This window comes from Prionailurus bengalensis, chromosome A2 (assembly GCF_016509475.1).
Source record: "Prionailurus bengalensis isolate Pbe53 chromosome A2, Fcat_Pben_1.1_paternal_pri, whole genome shotgun sequence".
Taxonomy (NCBI): domain Eukaryota; kingdom Metazoa; phylum Chordata; class Mammalia; order Carnivora; family Felidae; genus Prionailurus; species Prionailurus bengalensis.
In genome coordinates, this window is record NC_057348.1 from 23274606 (window position 1) to 23295614 (window position 21009).

At 42.1% G+C, this 21009-nt stretch overlaps 1 protein-coding gene across 3 annotated transcripts in view; it reads left to right on the forward strand.

Annotated features, from left to right (window-relative positions):
• Window positions 1-21009, forward strand: part of CACNA2D3 (calcium voltage-gated channel auxiliary subunit alpha2delta 3) — an 860144-nt gene that overhangs the window by 570463 nt on the left and 268672 nt on the right. For all 3 annotated transcript variants that reach the window (XM_043587660.1, XM_043587659.1, XM_043587661.1), the window contains one exon: window positions 1496-1629. In XM_043587660.1, coding sequence (XP_043443595.1) covers window positions 1496-1629 — 134 coding nt within the window. The remainder of the gene's footprint in view (window positions 1-1495; window positions 1630-21009) is intronic.

The following is a 21009-nucleotide window of genomic DNA, read 5'->3' on the forward strand; positions in this document are numbered from 1 at the left end:
TGACCGTGCTACTTTGCAGCTGTCTGTTTACTCAGACCTGCCAGGCCCCAGGAGGTCGTGCTGATCTTGTTAATCCCTGCTTCTCCAGTGCCGGGCACCACAAAAGCCTTTCAGAAATGTTTGAGTGAAAGCCCCCCACTCCGGCGACCCAGACCTTGCTCAGCTCATGCCTCCTCTGCTAACATCTCCTAGCCCATGGCGAAGCCAACAGGACTCCTCACCGCAGAGGAGCTCAAAATCAAAACGGTGTCCCCATCATGAGACGATAGCACATTGAAGACTTTTTTTGGTACTTAGAAACCATGTCAAGCCAGCCTATTCAAAACGCAGGTCTGGTGACCACATGAGGCATGTGAGCTGGAGTTTCCGCCTCAAACACACAAAGGGCCAAATTCTGTTGGAGCAGGGTTGGAGCTAACCCTGGGTGCACCTTCAGTGGTTGCTGCCTGATACCTGTGAGAACTTGGGCGAAGCCCATCTCTTTCATCTGCCTCAGTCATCTTGTCTTGAAAGTGGGCACAGTTATACCCACTTCCTCATGTTGCAAGAACAAACAAGACAGAGTTTGTTTACCGAGTGCTCAGTAGATTTTATGCCCCTTCACATTCGGCATAGCTATTGTTACAGGTATAAAAATGAGATGGCCTTTAAATTTTGTGGTTCATAGTTTTCCCATTGGAAATAAAGTCACTAAAGTTAAAAAAAAAAAAAAAAGCTCCAGAATGGCATGTAGAGAGGACTCCCGTTTCTTACAGAGAAGGTGCATGTGGATGTGTGTAAGTGGATGTGTTGGGAAAAAGTCCAGGTGAACTTTCTTTATTGGGTTAGCAGGGGCTTCCTCTGAGACGTGGGTTTATGGTTGATCTTAATTTTACTCCTTTTGCTTGATTATATTTTCAATATCACATGAACATATTACTCATGAAGTGGGTGATGGTACAGATGAGATACGATGTTTAAAAAGGAAAGGGAAAAGGGGTGCCTGGGTGGCTCAGTCAGTTGAGCATCTGACTCTGGGTTTTGGCTCAGGTCACGTTCTGTTGCTGATAATGTGGAACCTGCTCGGGATTCTCTCTCTCCCTCTCTCTCTCCGCCTGCCCCACTTATGCTTTCTCTCTCAAAGTAAACAAATACGCATTTAAAAAATAAATTAAAGGGGCGCCTGGGTGGCGCAGTCGGTTAAGCATCCGACTTCAGCCAGGTCACGATCTCGCGGTCCGTGAGTTCGAGCCCCGCGTCAGGCTCTGGGCTGATGGCTCGGAGCCTGGAGCCTGTTTCCGATTCTGTGTCTCCCTCTCTCTCTGCCCCTCCCCCATTCATGCTCTGTCTCTCTCCGTCCCCAAAAAAATAAAGAAACGTTAAAAAATAAATTAAAAAGATAAAAAGGAAAGGAAAAGAAATGAAAGAAGTTAACTAGAGGCCAAGAAGGAATGGCCTATGCTTGCTCTGCAATGTACTTCTTCCTGCTATTAAGCTTGTTTCTCTCTCTCGGTAGGATTTTTCACCCAGATCTCCACCTTGGCTGATGTGCAGGAAAATGTCATGGAATACCTGCATGTACTCAGCCGGCCCAAAGTCATCGATCAGGAGCACGACGTGGTATGGACTGAAGCTTACATCGACAGCACTGTGAGTCCCTGGGGCCCTTGGGGGAGAGCCTGAGGGTTTTCCTCTGTGAATTCCAGAAGATGGTGTTAACCTTAAAAATAAAACTGTCAGTTATTTGACCAGCAAAAATGCGTTTATTCAGGAATAGTAGACAATTGCAATCCAGGACAAGCAAGCTACAGCAAAACCGTAGACAAGTCCAATGTTATTTTATGGAGAAAAAGGAGAAAGTTGGGAGGGGTTGTTTTGAACTAAAATCCACTGAAGAGAAGCAAGAGTTCAAGGTGATGATGGTTTCCCATTGGCTGGGTTGCAAAAGTGCTTGATTTCTTGTAGAAGATGCAATGTACATCTTTTCCTGTTGGGGCCTGTAACTGGTGATCCTTTCCTGTTGAGTAGTCTTTTGTTGGGTCTGTGATTGACAGTTCTTCTGACCGGTCTCCCTTTCTAGCAACCAAGTCCACCTGAGTGAGGTTTTCTTTCATTAATTTTTACAATGGCTGTTCTATCACTCTTCCTCAATAATGGAGTTTGATGACATTTTCCTTTGTGGTACAGTTTTGTTGGTCCTCTGGGCAAGCAAGGTTGGTGAAAAATCATAGTATCAGAATGTAACCAGCACTTTTGGCAGGTGTCTGCTCAGCACTTTGTTTTCCTTCCCATATGTGTACAGATTCTATCAGTAGCAGTTATTATGGGCTTGTTAGATTCAGTGCTAACCATCTGAGAGGCCCGGTCCTGATGATGAATCTTGAGGTCTCAGCTTGGGAAGGTGACCAACGTTTAGCCCCAACAGTGAATTGGAGCCGCCGTAGAGGCCACAGCTGCATTCTCTTCCCAGAGACGAGTGAGAATATGCTTCAATGGTGGTTACACAGGCACTGGATTGATGTTGGAACTCTGGCCATGAGCTCGTTCTAAAGCAAATTCCAAGCAAAAAAAAAAAAATCTGATGCAGAATTAGTGTAAAAGGAGGAGCTTTGCCAATCATCTAGCAATGGCTCAATGGCCAGGTTTCTTGTGTAATTTCAGGGTGATTTTTCAGAGTGATAATGAGTCTGATGGGAGTGGCATTTTTCATTTATTGATTGTAAATGTTCTCACAGGGCCTCTCTCCCATCGTTTTTGTTGGGATTAACATCACATTAATCACTGTAACCCAGGCACAGCTGTCCTCTGGAGTGATCTCAATGGCTGCGGTGGGCCGGCTTTTCTCTCCATGAGCTCTCTCATTCTTGCTGCATTTCTGGCAGCTGTAGGTGAATGCAGGGCAGAAACAGCATATGGGGACCCAACTTGGGGGACACCGTGGTGGCCTACCCCTTCCCCTGGAGAAATCACCCTGCATGGAGATGGACGCTAAGGTGAAAAACCCTCTCTGGTTGCCAGGGAGACCTGGGGCATTCATCATTTCCGTAGTCTGATCCCAGTTTGGTTTAGAATCATGGCAATGAAATAACTAAGCTGCCCCATCTATGTGGGCACCATACTAACAGCAATAGCCACAGCAACAGCACTGGTGGTTTCATCTCTTATGTGTGGTTGAGTATGGCAGGAAAAAGCCTTAAAGAAAAGGAGCCATGTGACTATTGCCAAGAATGAAGTGAGCCAGTCACCCAGTGGTTTGAACAGGGTTTGATCAGCCAGTTTGATCAGGCATTTTATTTATTTCATCAATTTAAGACCTATAAAACAGAGCCTCTATGATTACAACATAGTGGTACCAGCAACCGAGAGATAGGTCAGTAGAATAGGAGGTCCAAAAAAAAAAAAAAAAACAAGGGATCCAACTACATATGGAAATTCAGTATAGATAAAGGTGTCATCTCAGATCACTGGGGTCAGGATGGTCTTCATAATAAACGCTTTTGAGAAAACTAGATGCCATTTAGAAAAAGATGAAACTAGTTCTATTTGTCACATCGTACCCAAGAAAGAAATCCAAGTGGATCAGTGGTCCAAACTGTAAAAAATGAAATGATGCAAGCACTTGAACGAAACCTGGGTGAATCCCTCTATAACCTGGATTCAGAGAAAATCTTTCTGGCAATGGCTCTGAAATCCCGATGCAATGAAAAGAAACATGAATAAGTTTAACTCCTTAAAGACAAAACCAAATGAAAACCAACTTTGATAAGTCAAAAACCACGATAAGCAAAGTCAAAGGCACAAGGTAACATGAGAGAAAATATTTGCAACATAGAGCACACTTAAGTCATTAATAACCTAATATATAAAGAACTTTTTAAAATTGAGGGTAACACCTTAATATTCCTATTTTTAAAAGGTGAACAAAAGACAGTAGACAATTTATAAAAATAGTAACAATTCTTTTCCACATATGAAAGATGTACAGTTTCACTCGTATAAAGACAAGAAAAATGAAAAGCACACCCTAGTGAAATACAATTTGGCATCTATCAGAGTGGCAAAAATTAAAAGCCTAACCGTACCCTCCGTTGATGAGGCTGTGGGAAAAAGGAACACTCCTAGATTGTGTGTGGGAAGAGAATGGGGACATCTCTATGAAGGGACATTTGCATTTATCCTTGGACCCAGCAGTTCCACGTCTAGGAATGCACTCTGAAGACGAACCTGCAGCAATATGAGAATACATGTGCACAGGTTTGTCCATTACAGAAATGCATGTCATTTCAAAATACTGAAAGTTACCTAAATACACAAGCATAAGAGAGAGATTATGATAAACCATCGTACATACACATCATGGGTCTTAATATGAAAAACAGGAATGAGGGTGATTTGGTTTTCCTGGTAGATATAGAAGGATTTCCAGGATATATTGCCAAGTAAGAAGAATAAAATGTAAGAGTATAAATAGAGTGCCACCTTTTGTATCAGAAAGAAGAGGAAGTAGAAGGTATAGGTATATATGCTTAATTTTACGAACAGAAACACAGAAAGGATATCGCATAGAATCAGTTACCTACGACAAGCGGAAGTGCAGAGGAGGAGATAGTGAACGGAGTGAGACTCCTCTGGGTACACCGTTTTGCATAGCTTGGATTTTTGAAAGCAGGTTGATGTCCTTCGCATTCAAAAATTACAGTCAACAAGAATGGGGGGAGAACTAATAGTGAATGCAAACAGAACCAAATGAATCCAACTGCATTTCGTATGAACTAAAAATATTACCAAAAAAGGGGAGAAAAAGCAGTACGCTTTTGAATATAGAACTTAGGCACCATGTTAAATCTTGAACAGACTACCCTCAGTCTAGGCGGGAGAGAGAACTGACACCAAACTCCTTTTGGTGTCATGTGGCTCATGTGGGCCTAGCAAATCTGAATCTGGTTTGTGAGTATGGTAGGAGTGAGCAAACGTGTAGATGAGGAACATAAAACAGATGCCTGCAGGATAAGACGGGATGGGAGGTCTCAGAATGAAACCCCAACTCTGTCCCTTGAAAGGGCCTAGACTAAGCAGTGGCACCCCAGTAGCAGTGAGCACATCTAGAACCCGGATCCCACCTTCCTAAAACCATTCCCCACTAAAACAAACCAGCGTTCTTAGAGAAATTGCTAATTTCAGGGCTTGGGCGGGGAAGGTACCCCTTGCCCCCCTCCCTCCCCCCCACCCCCCACCAAAGAGCCTAGAATATTTTATGCCAGAAACTAAGAAGTGCTCAAAACAACAGTAAGATCATCTCACAAGGACACAGGAGTCAGTATGAAGGGGCCCTCACTGGTCAGCTCTGGGACAGTTTGAGCCTCAAAATAAAAGGGACGGTAGTGGAGTATAACCTGTGGAGCAAAACGGAAATCCATGTGTTCTTACCAATAGTGACCAGATGAACAAATGTCAATGAGATGAACCGAACAGATGAAGTAGGTGGGCAGGGGCGTGGTGCACAGTGCCCTGCTGACTGATAAATGTCACGGCAGCCATGGAGACAGAAGATCACCACTTTCCTGCCATTGTATTGAAGACTGGGTGAGGGAAAAGGTCCTCGGTGCAAGTTAAACCAAGGGGGAGATTTGGAGCAGGATATTTTCATCATCTCAAAGATCTTCCCCAGAGATTTTTGACTAGGTGTGAGGGGAAAAAATAGTCTCTACACAGTGGGAGAATCCAAATAAAATCCGGCGTGGGTCATCAAAATTAGTGTCACTAGGGGCACCTGGGGGGCTCAGTCAGTTAAGCGTCTGACTCTTGGTTTCGTCTCAGGTCATGATCTCACGATTTGTGGGTTCCAGCCCCATGCTGGGCTGTGAGCTGACAGCATGGAGCCTGCTTGCGATTCTCTCTCCCCCTCTCTCTCTCCCCCTCCCTTGCTCTCTCACTCTATTCATTTTTTATTGCTTTCTCACTCACTTTATTTCTCAAAATAAATAAATAAACTTTAAAAATACTAGTGTCACTAATGAGAAACAAATAGGCACGGCGTGCCTTTGGAAAAGACACACCACACTCATAGAGTATGCCAGCTGAGGATACATAACCTGAAGGTCATGGTGGTGGAAGGTCAGGGAAGAGGGCAAAGATTTTTATTAATATGATGTCTTGCTTTAGATAATGTTAATCACTTAAATCAATTGTTCTAGAGTTACTAAATTACATACACATATGTATATGCACATACATATATACGTTTACATATGAAAGGCAATGAAGAGATCAGGAGAACCCATTGCTACTCCAACTGTTCCACGAAAGAATTCTGGATAGCAGAAGCAAAAATAACTGGTCTGGGAGCAGCTCTGGACATGCAGTTTTCAGAGGAAGTGTCTTTGAAGTCTTGTGCTTTATCTCCAACAGTCTATGAAATTTGCATTTCTGCTCCATAATCATCTTTACTTACTTTAAAAATAAAATAATGCTGTAAGTCGCTCATAATTGAGTAAAATGGTATGCCAAGATAACAGAGCTCATTTATTCTACCTCCTCAAGAATCCTTTGATAGACATAAAACTAGCGCCCCCCCCACCCCCGCCGTAATGAATGATAGCTCAGCACCACCTCTGTGCTTTCCAAGCTTCTGTTGTGTCTTTGCAAATAGCCCTGAGAAATAATTCCCCCAGTAGAACATTCTGAGAGTCTCTTCTCGTCTTGGTGGGGCTGAGAAACCGGCTGGGTCAGGGGGACACTGGGGTTTCCATCTTCCTTCTTTCTACCGCTGTTCAGTGAGGACAAGCGGCTGTTGCTCCCATGGCTGCATCTTTGGCCAGGAAGCAACAATCTCTTCAAACTCTGTCTGGGCCTGGATTCTGCCAGGACAAGAACAAAAGCCCCCTGTTGTTTGTGTGTGGGCTCAAAAGAGGATTTGCATGCTGAACTTATCTGTAGAGTGGAAATTCTGAGATGAGTCCAACTTGGGAACCACCCACAAGATAAATGGCAGGGAGGCAGCATAAGCAAGACAAGTTTGTGACCATCCTGACACATTCAGGACAGTCTCAAGCCAGCAGTGCCCTAATATGTCCCACCATGGAATAATGAAAGACACCAAATTCAGAAGCACTTGACATTGGAACTGGTGACCCCATTTTCATAATGTTCTGGTAGCATTGGCAGCTCTGGGCTATATATATATATATATATATATATATATATATATATGTATATATATGTATATATATATGTATATATATGTATATATATATACACACACATATGTATATGTATGTATATGCATACATATATGTACATACATGTATATAAATATATGTATGTATATATATGTATATATATATTTAAGCATGTACAATCTACCTTAGTTTATTTACTGATAGCATTGAATTTATCATTAAAAGAGACCCAGTCTGAATTCCATGTCTATACCATACTAGCTATGTGACCATAAGTCAGTCCCTTAGCTTCTTCAAGTATTGTTTTCTTCCTTTACCATGTGGGGATAAAACCTGACTTCCAGGGTTGACATTAAGGATTAAACATCTGTGCATGGTGAGAATGCAGTAAATGATACCTATCATCCTTTCCCAAACTCAGGAAGCCCAGTGGGAATTTTTCTCCTTGGCTATAGGAAGTTTTGGAAATGTTCTCCTTTTTTGGGCTGGTAACTGCAATACGGCTTATTCCCTTCTGAAAATAGAATCTGGCATTTAGGTATAATGAGTCCCTTGGAAGCACTGTTCGTCTAGAGATGCACTTTAATCCCTTGGAATTCATTTCACTGTAATTACCTACTGTGGGTGGGGCATTAATAGCTGGGGTTGATGTCTAGGGTCACTGTCCCCAAGAAGGACTAGCAGCCGTGCTGCACCATCCAGACCAGTCCCCACAGCCTCATGGAAGTAAGTACTGGCTGATTTCCCAAGGCAAGGGAAACACGGTAGGAGCTCTCTCAATTGGCTACCAAATAATGGGCTCAGTGAAACAGTTCGTGCCTCTTGCCCAAAGCACACTGGACACTGGATCTGGAGGCCATACTGGTACAAGAAGTTTATACACAACTGTTCCAAGTTGAGTTGTGAGTTTATTCAAAGTTAGTTGTCTTCATATTCAGACTTCCCAAACTTGTTGATGCTAGTTGTTATTTTATCCTAATTGTATAAATTAATTATTATCGAAACCCATAACTTAATGAGTGTTAAAAGAAAATTGTTACATCCGTGGATATGTAAATGAATGCATTGGAAAGACTCTACAGATTATTGCTGAAAATAACAATGTGTCAACTGTGGGCCATGTATCTGTAAGACTGGGGAGAAATAGCCTTCCATATATTCAGAGGAAATTGGTACTTAGCTATTTTCCCTCCCTCCCTTTCTTTTCTTTTCTTTTCTTTTCTTTTCTTTTCTTTTCTTTTCTTTTCTTTTCTTTTCTTTTCTTTTCTTTCTTTCTTTCTTTCTTTCTTTCTTTCTTTCTTTCTTTCTTTTTCTATTTCTCCCTTCCTCCCCTTCTTCTCCTTCCTCCCTTGCTTCCTCCCTTCCTTCTTTTCTTCCCTCCTTCCTTTTCATTAAGGGTAAGTTTACCTTGATTTGTTTGTTCTCTCTCAGGTTGATGTGGTAGGTTTGGTGGCCAGGTTAGTATCTGCTTCCTATCTTATTGCCTCTTGGTAGCCTCTGGGAACTGTGAGCTCCGTGGACAGTGACCTTACCAAATACAGAGAAGAGGGCCAGCAGTTGGTATGTGCAGAGTTTTGATTTCCAGCTAGAATGACCCACATGCTCTTGTGACATGGATCAGCATCATGGGGACAGCTATGTTCATTTTTATTGCTGTGTAACAAATGAGCACAAACAGCAGCTTAAAGTAACACAAATGTATTATCTCAGGGTTCCCATTGGTCAGGAGTCTGGGCACAAGGTAGCTAAGTCCCTTGGCTCAGGGTCTCCCAAGGCTGTAGTTCTCATCTGCAGCTCAGGGCCTCTTCCAGGCTCATTCAGATTGTTGGTAGAATTGATCCCTTGCAGGTAGAGGACTGAGGTCCTGGTTTTCTTGCTTGCTATCAACTGGGAATTGCTCTCAGCTCCTAGAACCCAAAGTTCCTGCCACATGGTCAATGAGAGGCAGTTCACGCGATGCTGTTTGCTCTTTTCCAGACCAGCAAGAGTGCATCCCTCTAAATAGAAGCTTCTTTGATTACGTCAGTCCCACCCACGATAATCTTTTAATTAACTTCAAGTCCATTGATAGCAACCTAATCATGCTAATGATATCCCATCGTACGTATACTCAAGGAGAAGGAATTGTAAGGGTCATGTACCTACCATGGCAGAAATCCTGGGAGCTGTCTTAGAATCCTGCCTATTGCAACAGACTGCCCACATGCTGTGGTCTGAGAGGGAAAGATCATGCTGGAAGGAAATATAACCAACACCTCCTCCTTCCTGCAAACTCTCTATTAAGAGCAAGTCTCAAGGCAGCCATGTCTGCTCTTCATCATAAGACTGCTGCTTACCACTAATGCCTCTAAGAGCCTTGAGTCTCTTTGTGACATTGTAGTCTGAAAGTGGCTTTGATTTGTTTCGGACTCAGATACGATTAACCAGACCTGCTGATTAATATCATTTCTACCAAATACTGAAGGAGTAGGTATTTGTTGATTATCTAGTAAACATAGACACTTGATTCCACCAGTTGGCTTAACATGGTCTTAAAAGTCTTCTTTCTCTTTAATTATCTGGAAGTTAAGGCAAAAGGAGTTCCTGTTGGTTGACTCATCAGTCATTATGGCTGAAGACCCAGCAGTGACAAGTATAATCATGTAATTGACTTAATACTTAAATGAATAGCTTAAAATGACCCGTGAGTGTGGTACTTTACCTTTTTATTAATTATGTATTGATTCATACATTTCGGGGTCTGGACAAGCTAAAGATAAAAGTCTATATAGCCTAAATATAGATTCTTGCACATGAGTCAAGGATTGTATTTAACTAAGCCTGATCTAGAATCGGGACTGACAGAATTTTCCTTTCAGGGCCTGTCTTCTCTGCTGATTACTACCCGTCTGATTAAATATTCTGTTTCCTGCCTGGCTGTTCTATTCAATTTGCTTTCCCGGTGAAGCCCAAATAAATGAATTAATGTTAACAACATTAATTATGTTTAATCTAATAAGATCTCATGTATTAATTGACAAAACAGCAAACACCAGAATTCTGAAATTCATGGGCTTCTTATCAGAATACAAGTCATGCACAGTCATTATCTCTTAGGTGCAGAGCAAAAAAATCATTAACAATGGAATTTGTTCCATTTTGTAAGCAAATGACTTGTGCTTTCCAGTTGGGACTTAATCATCTTGGGAATGCTACCCAACTTGCTGTGCAGGGTAGACGCTGCATTAAACTGAGGAAGCATCAGCATCCCTGATCAACCCCTCCAGGGGAGTTTCCACAGACCATGGTGACAAGCAGAAGGGAAGCAAAGAAGTCTTTTAGAAACAGTGGGAATGTGACCATTTAAAATAATGAGAATTCATTACCAAGCCCTCCTGCCCCTCCCTGTTGCTGGTAATGCAATTCAGTATGCAATTTGTAGGAACTTTCAAACCAATTTAGTTGCATTTGCAAATTGGACGTGTATCTTTCCTCCTCACCCCCCACTAAGTCCAACTTGGGAGAAAATGCTTCGCATTTGATAGATTGCACATTTGTTTCAGTTTCTCATCTAGGAATGGTACCTAGGCCATTTAGGAGTCGTTTGGGTGATTGCCTTAAGCTACATCGCACTGCCTAGAAGCAATTACTCAGGGGGTCGAAGCCATCATAAAGAAGTTGTTGGGGCTTGGAAACTGAATTTACAGTATTTTCCCAAGACACCGCTGCATATCAAAGGAGTTCAAATCGTCAAAACAAAAAGACACACGTATAGAGAAACATAAACCATCCTGCTGGGTCGTGGAACAGAGAATGCCATCTGCATTACATGGCATGGAGAAAACTGATTACGTTGGGACCTCTATTTCATAGCAGATGGGTTCATTAAATTTAATAGCCTCCAGAGCCTTTAGAAACCGTGTTAAAAACATGTGGAGCATGCTGTGACACTTCACTTCTGCCCCTGCAGTCATTATAACTCTGGCACAGACTATAAATATTATAGTACTTTATTTCCATTGAAACAGATTACTATTATAATTATTTTTTTGCCAGGAGATGGTGATGTTAAAAAGAGTGCATTCTGATTTCTAGTGTCATTTATATTTATCCAAATATTTTTCTTTTCCATTTGATTCTAGATTTCTCTATTAAATAGTGGGTTGTTGTTGTTGTTGTTTTGTTTGTTTGTTTTTTTAGCTCAACCTTGTTTTTTTCTTTGAGTTCATGTTGTGAAACTATGAATTCAAAGTATAAAAGTACTATCTTCAGGAAAGATATTCTGATACATTATGGATGACTGTCAACTAATAGAAATGCTTAGAGCTGAAAATGAAAAAAATTAGTTTTTAAGGTTTTTTTTTTTATTTTTAGATTTATGGTTGTTTCTGCTATTATGGTATAATAATTTGTAACTGTCCCCAAAGAAAGGACAGGCTCTAGAAATAGATAAGATCTTACAGAAATGGATAAGACCATTAAGCCTGAATAATCATGTAGCATAATAGATTATTCATATTCTTTGTTTACAAGTGAGAGCACTCAACTCAAAGTAGCAAAGGTCAAAAAGGGAATTCGTGAGCTCCTGGAACCAAGATACCTGTGTAGTTCTGTCCTGAGGCATGACTAGCTTCAGGAATCACTCCTGTGTTTTCAACTTCCAATGAATCTCATGAATTGCTTGATTTCTTGGCTTAGTTCTTGGGAAGGCAGTTTCCCACTCTTTAGGATGACAAACACGACCTTTCCCATCCACTAGCTTTCATTGTTTGATACCCTTGATTTCTCCCTTTCTCTTCCAGCATCTATATCAAATCCATAATAGGTCTGTTTGGGTCACAACCCCATTCTGAGGGGTGAGGTGGAGCTAACTGATGGCTGGAATCTCACAGAGTGGGGAAGAAACCAGTCTCAAAGGTAGTTGATACTGGGAGGGCTGCAAGGTACAGAGTCCTGCATAGACTTTGTCTGTAGACTCCCAAACTAATCTATGCCTGAGATCATGTATTCCATCAGTATGATATTCATTATGGTACCATGTTTTCATTTCTAAGTTTATTTACTTATGTATTTTGAGAGTGGGTGGTGGGGGAGAGAGGGAGAGAGAATCCCAAGCAGGCTCCATGCTGTTAGCTCAGAACCTGATGCAGGGCTCAGTCTCATGAACCACGAGTTCATGACCTGAGCCAAAATCAGGAGTCAGACACTTAACCAACTGAGCCACCCAGGTGCCCTATGGTGCCATGTTTTTAAGCAGTAGAGCTCTTTGTCTAGTGAAATGTTTCCATGGACACTTGGTGTATAATACATATAGAAGCTAAGCTGCTCTGGTGGATGTGGGGAGTAGGGCCATGGAGCCCTGGTTGCTTGGCCACCTCCTGAATGCTTAGGGAAGCTCCAAAGCACTGTTTTGCTTCTCTTTGGCACTGAAGAACCTAAGTAGTATTCTGAGTAATAAGTGAATCAGTCTCTGAAAATGGCAAAATGGAATTCGCTGCTGTGGATTATCTGCTGTGCCGCTAAGCTTATATCAAGGCACCGGGTTGGGTCCAGTTAGGAGAGATGGTTATGGGGATTGGAAGGTTGTGCCCATGGTTGTATTAGAAAACCAAACTGCCTGTGTTTTTTCCCTCAAATATCTGTATTTTTTATATTCTCTGGAGACCAGTTCCCTTGGCCACCCTTATTCACAGGTGAAACACGGTCTTCTCTAAGTCCTGCTTAACATGATATCCCAATTCAAAGCTGACACAGATGGGCTCAGTGTTTGTGATATGAGTTCATTTCTGAGCAAATTGCATAACTTACTCTAACCCACCATCCCACCATCCCATTGAGGTCAGATGTCTACCACTTATCCAATCAGCTGTGGCTAGGGAAGGGTCATATGATAGAAACAGATCAGCCAGAGCTGTGGATCACAGATTCTGTAGGAAAGATTTTCAAGCAAGAGGAAATGACCAGAGTCTGGAGGAGGTAACATTTCTAGACCTCTGTCTTTCTATCCAGTTTCCATAAGCTGCATCCCCAACTAGGTTCTAATACTAACTCTCAGTACCATATCTTCATTCCTCTTCTCTGAGCCCCAGGCTCATGGCTTCCCTTTAGTTCCAGCTGCTCCAACAAATATCTCCCAGTCCTTTCCCTGCCTCCCACATCTTGACATCGCCCTTCCTCCATCCACCTGTCTGCTACATGGGGGATAGGAATCCCTCTCCCCTTGTGTCTTTTGAGAGCTGAGGGAGGTATTTTGGCCACCACAACTAAATCTGTACTGCTTTTTTCCCCCTTAATGGCCCAAATACTTGGGCAACTTCGATTCTCAGAGCTGATTCTCACGCACCGACCTGGTTTAAACTAAAATGAATGCATTCCTCTTATTACCAGCATGAAGAAGAATTAAAATAATCCCAGAGAATCAACCTGTGGTTTGATATCAGCTGCCAGTTTCTCTTCTCTTGCTGCACACAGGGTTTTCTCCATGTAAAGATGTAATTCTTTTGCTTTCATTCCGTAAGCATTGCTGTGCCAAATGCAGATGTACTGTCTGTGACCGTGGCTCACAGATACCATAGATGAGAGTATTTCACCTAGCTGGGCTCTTCAGCTACTTTTATTGAAACATGGCAGAGGACCATTCTTTGCCTCTTGAGTTTAAAAGATTATTCCTTCCTGGCTGTTCACAACTGCCTGTGGGTGATATAGCAACTGGGGGCTCCTTCGGCATTATTCTGCCGATGATACACACTACTGTTAAATGTCCAGACCAAGCAGGAAGCTCAGTGCCTCAGGGGAAATTCTCTCTAGTTCTGAACAAAGAAAGGAAAAACAAAGACATGGTTTATTCAGGCAAAAGGAACGTGTTTTCAAATCAATTTCCATTATGTTTACTCAAAAAATCTGGAACATCAACATCTTTGCTGGTTGATGGAAACAACTGTTCAACACTCTTGTAATTGATTTCTCTTCCAAAGCAATCACACTGACGGTGACCCGAGATGAAGCAAGAGCAAGTATTCATCCCAGTCTCTTTCTCTCTCACTTAGCACCGTGTAATGAGCATTTGTTTCCATGTCAAGGATCCTCCTTTGAGGACAGATTCAAATGCACTGCTTGTTCATCAGTTCACCTCCCATGGTTTTCCAAGAAGGGACCCTTGGGAAGGACTGTCCTCACACATTCGAGGACCATCCTGAGGCTAAATTAGATGACTTTTCCTGTCTGCCTCAGAAAAGTATTTCAAGGCCCAGCTGCAAAGTGCTTCACAAATGGTTGAGCTATGTTAGCTATCAACCAGTAAGTTAGAGGATATAAAGTGTGGATTGACTCACCACTGGCTCAGAACCCTCAAGGGGGACCTAAATTTGAATCATTTGATAACCTGACCCCTGTTCACCTGTCATTCTTCTGTTTCAACCTGGCTTTTCTCCATTCTGTGCAGCCTCACCCTACCCACAGATTCATAGTCTTAAGATTTTCTCCTACCTAACTGCAAGAAGCAGCCTCTTCCTCCCACCCCAGCTGGGAGCCTTTTGGGCTTATCCCTCACTTTCAGTTCCATCACTATCTCCTCTGGGAAGCATGTCCTGATCTCCTTGGATCCACCTCTAGTCTCAAATGGGGCTTTTGTGATATGCTCTTTTTTTTAAAACAAATGTTTATTTATTTATTTTGAGAGAGAGAGAGATAAAGAGAGCAGGGGAGGGGCAGAGAGAGAGGGAGAGAGAATCCCAAGCAAGCCCCGTGCTGTCAGCACAGAGCCCAACACAGGGCTTGATCCCCGTGAACCTTGAGATCATGACCTGAACTGAAATCAAGAGTCCGGTGCTTAACTGACTGAGCCACCCAGGTGCTCTGGTCTTGTGATGTGCTCTTAAATCATCTGGCACCATCCCAGAATCTTGTACTATATCAGAAATTCCACATATGTACATTTTTTATCTCACCGAACTGTAAACTCTTTGAGGAAGTGAATGAAAGTGAAATAAAGTAGCATGTTGTTTGTCATATACCACCAGCCTCTTTTTACTACTCACTAGAGCTTGTTTCTCTCACTCTACGCTATATTTCTCCTAAAAACATCCAATGAGACACCAAGAAGTAGGAAAGAAATAGTATAGAATATTGACTACAAAGAGGATGGCTGTACCAAGTAGAGTTTAAAATACTGTCCCCAAAATATGGCTGTCATATTTGTCAAGTTCAGGTCTGAAACAGCTGGTTTAAATGAATGCCAGCCTCATCTCATCTACTCAGTAGAAATCACTGATTTTAGATGGAAGAACAGGGAACTTTCAGGAGTGAACCAGATTTCTGCAATGTTCCCTTTCTATGCATATTGTTAAGAGCAATATGTTGGGGAAAGGGTTGATTGCTTAAGGCACATTGTTTATACTACATTACTTAGGTCTGATGGAAAAGTTCCTAACAGTGGTTTTTTTGCTAAAGATATGGTCTATGGATGAAGAGTGGAATGTGATTTTTCTTGGTAGGGCATCATCATAATTTAGGTGGACTCCAAAGACATTTGATATTGGGAGAGGCTGGGAAAAATATTCAGGTCCATGGAGCTTCTTTAGTATTAGCATTCAATTCTCCATCAAAATATAAATGCTGTCTGCTTTTAATTACCATCTTTATTCAGGCCAAGTTAATTACTCTGGGCCGGACTGGAAAGGAAAATTCCCAGAAAGTCTGATATGATAGAATCACAGTGTGTTTTCTGAAGAAGATGCTGAGAAATCCTTAATGAATTACGGTTTCAATATAACTTTTGCAACAGAATACTAACGGAATGAGGGGGAAAAAACCAGAGATTTTTGGCAGCTGTTCACCATCATAGCACTTGACAATCTGCTTCTTATTTAGTTTTCTGTTATGTGAAAGCATGGAATTCTCAAGAAATATCGATCACTGCATGACAATACGTTTGTAGCAAACCGTATTGTGTTGCAAAAGTTCTCCTTTTAAAGTGAGATTTCTGACTGTTTTGTTATTAAAATGTGTGGGTCTTTTTACTTAGAAAATAGTGTGGTTTTGTTAAACATAAGTTATTTAGAGGTTAAAATAATCTTAATTTTAACTATTAATATTATTAAGAACAGATTTTCGACCAAGTTGAACTGAATGCAAACAAGGATAAACTTGGAAAAGAAAACTGGTGGCTGGGAATGCAGGGATGCCTTGAGAGCTGTGTCTTGGCCGCAGCCAATAGGTTCACAGCAGCCCTTTGCCGTGTTGGCAGAACCACACATTTTTGTAAGGTCTGTTGATTTCCCCAGACTTCATGGAATCTAGATCAAGTTTGTCAGTTTCCCATTTCTCTTGTGATGATAATCCAACCTAGGGCTGAATTAGGAGCACTGAGGGTGTCTGGACTTCATGGCCCTTGTATCCAGCTGAACTGCTCCTTTTCTGTAGTGTCAGTAGATAGGAGAGTCTACTCTTTGGCCGTCGTTTGGGGAAGCCTATGAAACCAGATGTAGGTTACCTAGTTTATTAGGCAAACGCCTACTTAGCTGAGGGTCAGTCCCTATGCTAGACAGCAGGGTGTCATTTCTAGGAAATACAGTTTAAGTCTCTGAAGTGAATAATACAAGCCAATCAGGTAATTTAAAATTATTAGATGTTTTTTAAAGCTATCGGTAGCTTCCAACATGTAGTGGCAAGGCCGTACTTTGTCTTTCTCGCAATCCTGTTACCACATTATGGTGAAAACAAGTCTCAGGCAAATTGTGCCATCCCTGCAAACATTTGTTAACATCCTGAACAAGTCAACTAAATGTTCTGAAAGCTCCAGGAAGTCCCAGATCTCTATCCTTTCAGATGTTCTGATGGCATCTTGCATCAGAACAAACGTGTTATTTGCAGGTGTCAGTTAACCTTCTGTTTGGAGTCAGGTGACTGAGAAGCCTGAGTCAGCAGCTGAAGGCTGTCTGTTTAGCAAGAAGACCTGACATGCTGTTTCTCAAGATGGAATCTGCTGAGCTCCCAAAACCCTTTGTGGGCTCCTGCAGAGGAAGGCGGGGTTTCTGCAATCTGTTAACCAATCCATATAGAGTGGAAATCTCCAATTTACCAATGAAAAATCCTTTCTAATGTCCATTGTTATGGTAATTGACAAAACCTCTGCTGCTGGTCAGAGATAAATGGTAGGGCATGTTGCCTTTTGCTTAACTACTAGCCAGAATATGTATTTCTGGTTAAGGCAGTTGACTTTCTCTAAGACATAGATTAAAATCCAGGGCCCCTGGGTGACTCAGTCAGTTAAGTGTCCCACTCTTGGTTTCAGCTCAGGTCATCGTCTCAGGGTCATGAGTTCAAGCCCCACCTCAGGCTCTGCACTGACAGCATGGAGTCTGCTTGAGATTCTCTCTCTCCATCTGTCTCTGCCCTTCCCCTGCTCTCTCTCAATAAACATTTTTTAGAAATCAGCATATGCACTCACATCATCTATGCTAAAATATTTCACAGTAAGTTACCTACCACATAATAGTGTTGTACATAGTTGACCCTTAAACAATGCAGGGTTAGAGGCACCAACCCCTTCCTTTGTAGTCAAAAATCCATGTATAAATTGTGACTCCTTAAAACCTTTACTATTAGCCTACTGTTGATCAGAAGCCTTACTGATAACTTACATAGTCAAGTAACATGTATTTTGTATGTTATATGTATTATATACCATATTCTTACCTTAAAGTAAGCTAGAGAAAAGAAAATGTTATTAAGAAAATCATAAAGAAGAGAAGATACATTTACAGTACTCTAATATTTATCAAAAGTTTCCATGTTGAAGTGGCCCGTGTAGTTCAAACCCATGTAGTTCAAGGGTCAACTGTACAATCAAGGTTTCTTCTTTGTGAAATGAGAATAGTAACAGTGCCGATCTCATAGATTGTGAAGATTAAAAAAGATAATGTTGCTTAGCACCATGCCAGGTGCATAGCAAGTGCTCCATATAAATGCTAATCATTTTTATCTAGAAACTCAGAGTAGCATTATTTGTTGTTCTGTACACAGAGTCTTATGGAACGAATTCTACCTTCTTTTCATTTTAGACTTCCCAAATTTTGACATTCTAAAAAAGGGGGGGTAAAGAGGGTCATGTATATGTGTCCCTTCCCAACAGAGAGGAATCCCTGGATGCTCCCATTCTTTGAAGCCACTCTCTCTACTCTAAGGGGTATATCCATGTGTCTTGCCTGGAAGCTCCATTCCATTCTTGGGAATGAGAAAGGGAACGAAAAAATTCTACTGATGCCCTTGGCCGTCACTGTCTCAGAAATTTCTATGCCAGCGTCCTAGAGCAACAACCAGCGTTGGCATAATTATAGTAACGGAATCTGCCATGGTCCTGTTCTTGTGCTGTGGCCAGCAGGAGTGAACCAGAAAGCCCGGGAGGAATGGTTGAACTGTAAAAGCTAGTGGTGATCTTCAGAAGCATCCTTTTTGATGCTTCTACAGTGCAGTAGGCCAGGCCTCCCATGCAGCACGGTAAGAATAAATGGGTGCAAGAGCCACCGGTATGGGGGCAGTTAACATGCACCCCAGATCCTGCTAAGTGTGCTTTGGCATCCTTGGTCAGTGGGTCCTACTGTCTCCATTCTCCAGATGAGGAAGCCAAGACTTAGGGAGATTGAGGAATTTGCCCAAAGAGTTGGGATAATTAATGGAACAAATGGGCTTCATTCAGCCCTCTTTCGCCTGCATGGATGTGAGGCCTCTGCTCTCCCATGGGATGTTGGCAGATATCTCATATATATGTGCTGTGCGGAGGCACAAGCCCAACGGACTGCATTACAGAGTGCCAGAGTCTTTAAAATGCTTGATGTGAGATTAGAAATGGCCTTTCCATTCCCACCAGCCTGAGTTACATTGCTTCTCGTGAATTTTGAAAAGCTCACAGTGCCTGCTTTTAAGATATGAAGACACCAGAGCCTGATTTGTCCTGAATCATGTTTCATAGTGTTGGCAGCACAAGATAGGAAACTTGAAATTTGCAGCATGTATGTCTCACATGGAGAGTTCTCTGTGCTGTATTAAGTGACAGAAAGAAAACTCAGCTCATCCTCCTTGTAAAAGAAACCCAGCATTCCCGGGTTTAAAAGGAGTCGTAACAATTCTATTTGATGGGCTTATAAATATCCTGGAATTTGCATTTTGAATGTTATGCATCACAAAAGGATTTCGATGGTGTTATCACAGCAATGCTGTAATCACATCCTATAATTTATATAACTCCAACTGCCTGCCATCACTATGTCAAAAATCATGATATGCTGTTGCTGATACGCACACAGCTTCTCCCCTGAAGGAAATTAAGGGTCCTGAATCAAACTCCTTGGGGGCAATTTTAATGACTTTGTCTGGAAGGTCTGGCCACCTTGATAGGTAGTCAGGTGAGTCAGGCGGTGGGTTAATAAGTAGATCTAAACTTCAAGTATGAAATTGAACAAGCCAAGGTGTCCCAAAGGCAAGCCATAACAGAGCGTTTTATGTTTGGAACTCTAGGAAGTTGAGCAGTCTGGGAGCCCCCTGCATTGCATGAGCAACAGGACATGAGGCTCGTGCTGGAGACCTTCTAAGAGGGGGTCCGATTAACCTTGGGGCTGAGTCCTTAGCTGTGTCTGAACCTTTGCTCACGTGCAACTTTGGATGGGGCCAGGAGGGGAAGCAGTGACGTGGTCAGGCATTTCATTCCTGAACTGTGCTTTTTCTTCCCCCCAAATAATAAACAAACTTAAGTTGTTTTTACTTTTTAAGAATAGACAGTCAGATTTAACCTCTTCCCTTGACCTTCAATCACTGTCAGATGTTCACCTCCAAATCAGAATTCCTCAGGAAAGGTTTGAAGCCTAGAGGATGTGAAAGAGCAGCCCCAGGTCGGTGCCTGGAATGAAGGAGGGGCAGAACAAAATTGCTCTGTATAGGAAAATAAGACAAATGCAAAAACAGGAGTGTTGCCTCCTGCAAGAAGACAGGGACCAGCAAGCTTATTAGCAAGAGGGCATGGGCCTGACCCCAGAGACACAAAACAACTTAAGACCTTTTCAATGGCAAGGATAGCTCTTATTTAATTCTAAGTTATTTTCTATGCTGCAGCCCATCACATTTTCTCAAAGGCCTCAGGGGAGTAGTTTTGGAGGGGAAACCGTGGGAAAGTTCTAGTTTTTTACATGTGTACACTCTTGGGAAGGGGTGGAGGGGGTGTAGGATGGTGAGGTCGTCTGCAATGGAATGAATCCAACAGGAGCAGATCAGAATCAGTGGTGGCTGGAGACCTGGAAGCCCCCTCCTTCCCCAAGATTCCAGCAGCCACCAGCAGAACCATGGTGCTTCCCCATGGATCACGTAAATCTAAGCCCCGCTGTTAGAATACCTTGGCTGAAATGTATGTTTCTGCCAGAAGCTCCATAGGTTACACAATTCAGCGAAAGAGTCAGGAGGTAACACTTCTGGTCTTCCCTCTTTGTCTATGTTATAGAACATTTACTCCTTAGTTTCTCCACCTGAACAATGGGAAGATTGGTCTAGAACAGGGAACCTCAAAATCTGCATCTAGCCATGTATGAATTTCAGGCAGTCTGTGATCCCTCCCATCAAAATGTGTACATGAACAGGTATAATTTTCCATCATTCCTCACAAATGTTAAGAACTGCTGGACTAGATGTCTGAGGTCTAGTCTAGCTTTATGAGCCTGTTCTAGTTTTCTCTTGTTGTGCATTGCCTCTCTCTACCTAAATGGCAAACAAAATACTTAATCATTGTTGTGGGGACATTCAGAAGCCAATAAACCCAAACATAGATCCTACTTTGCATGTCATATTATACAAAGATGCCATTGACTTAGGAGAGGGATAGGCCTACTGG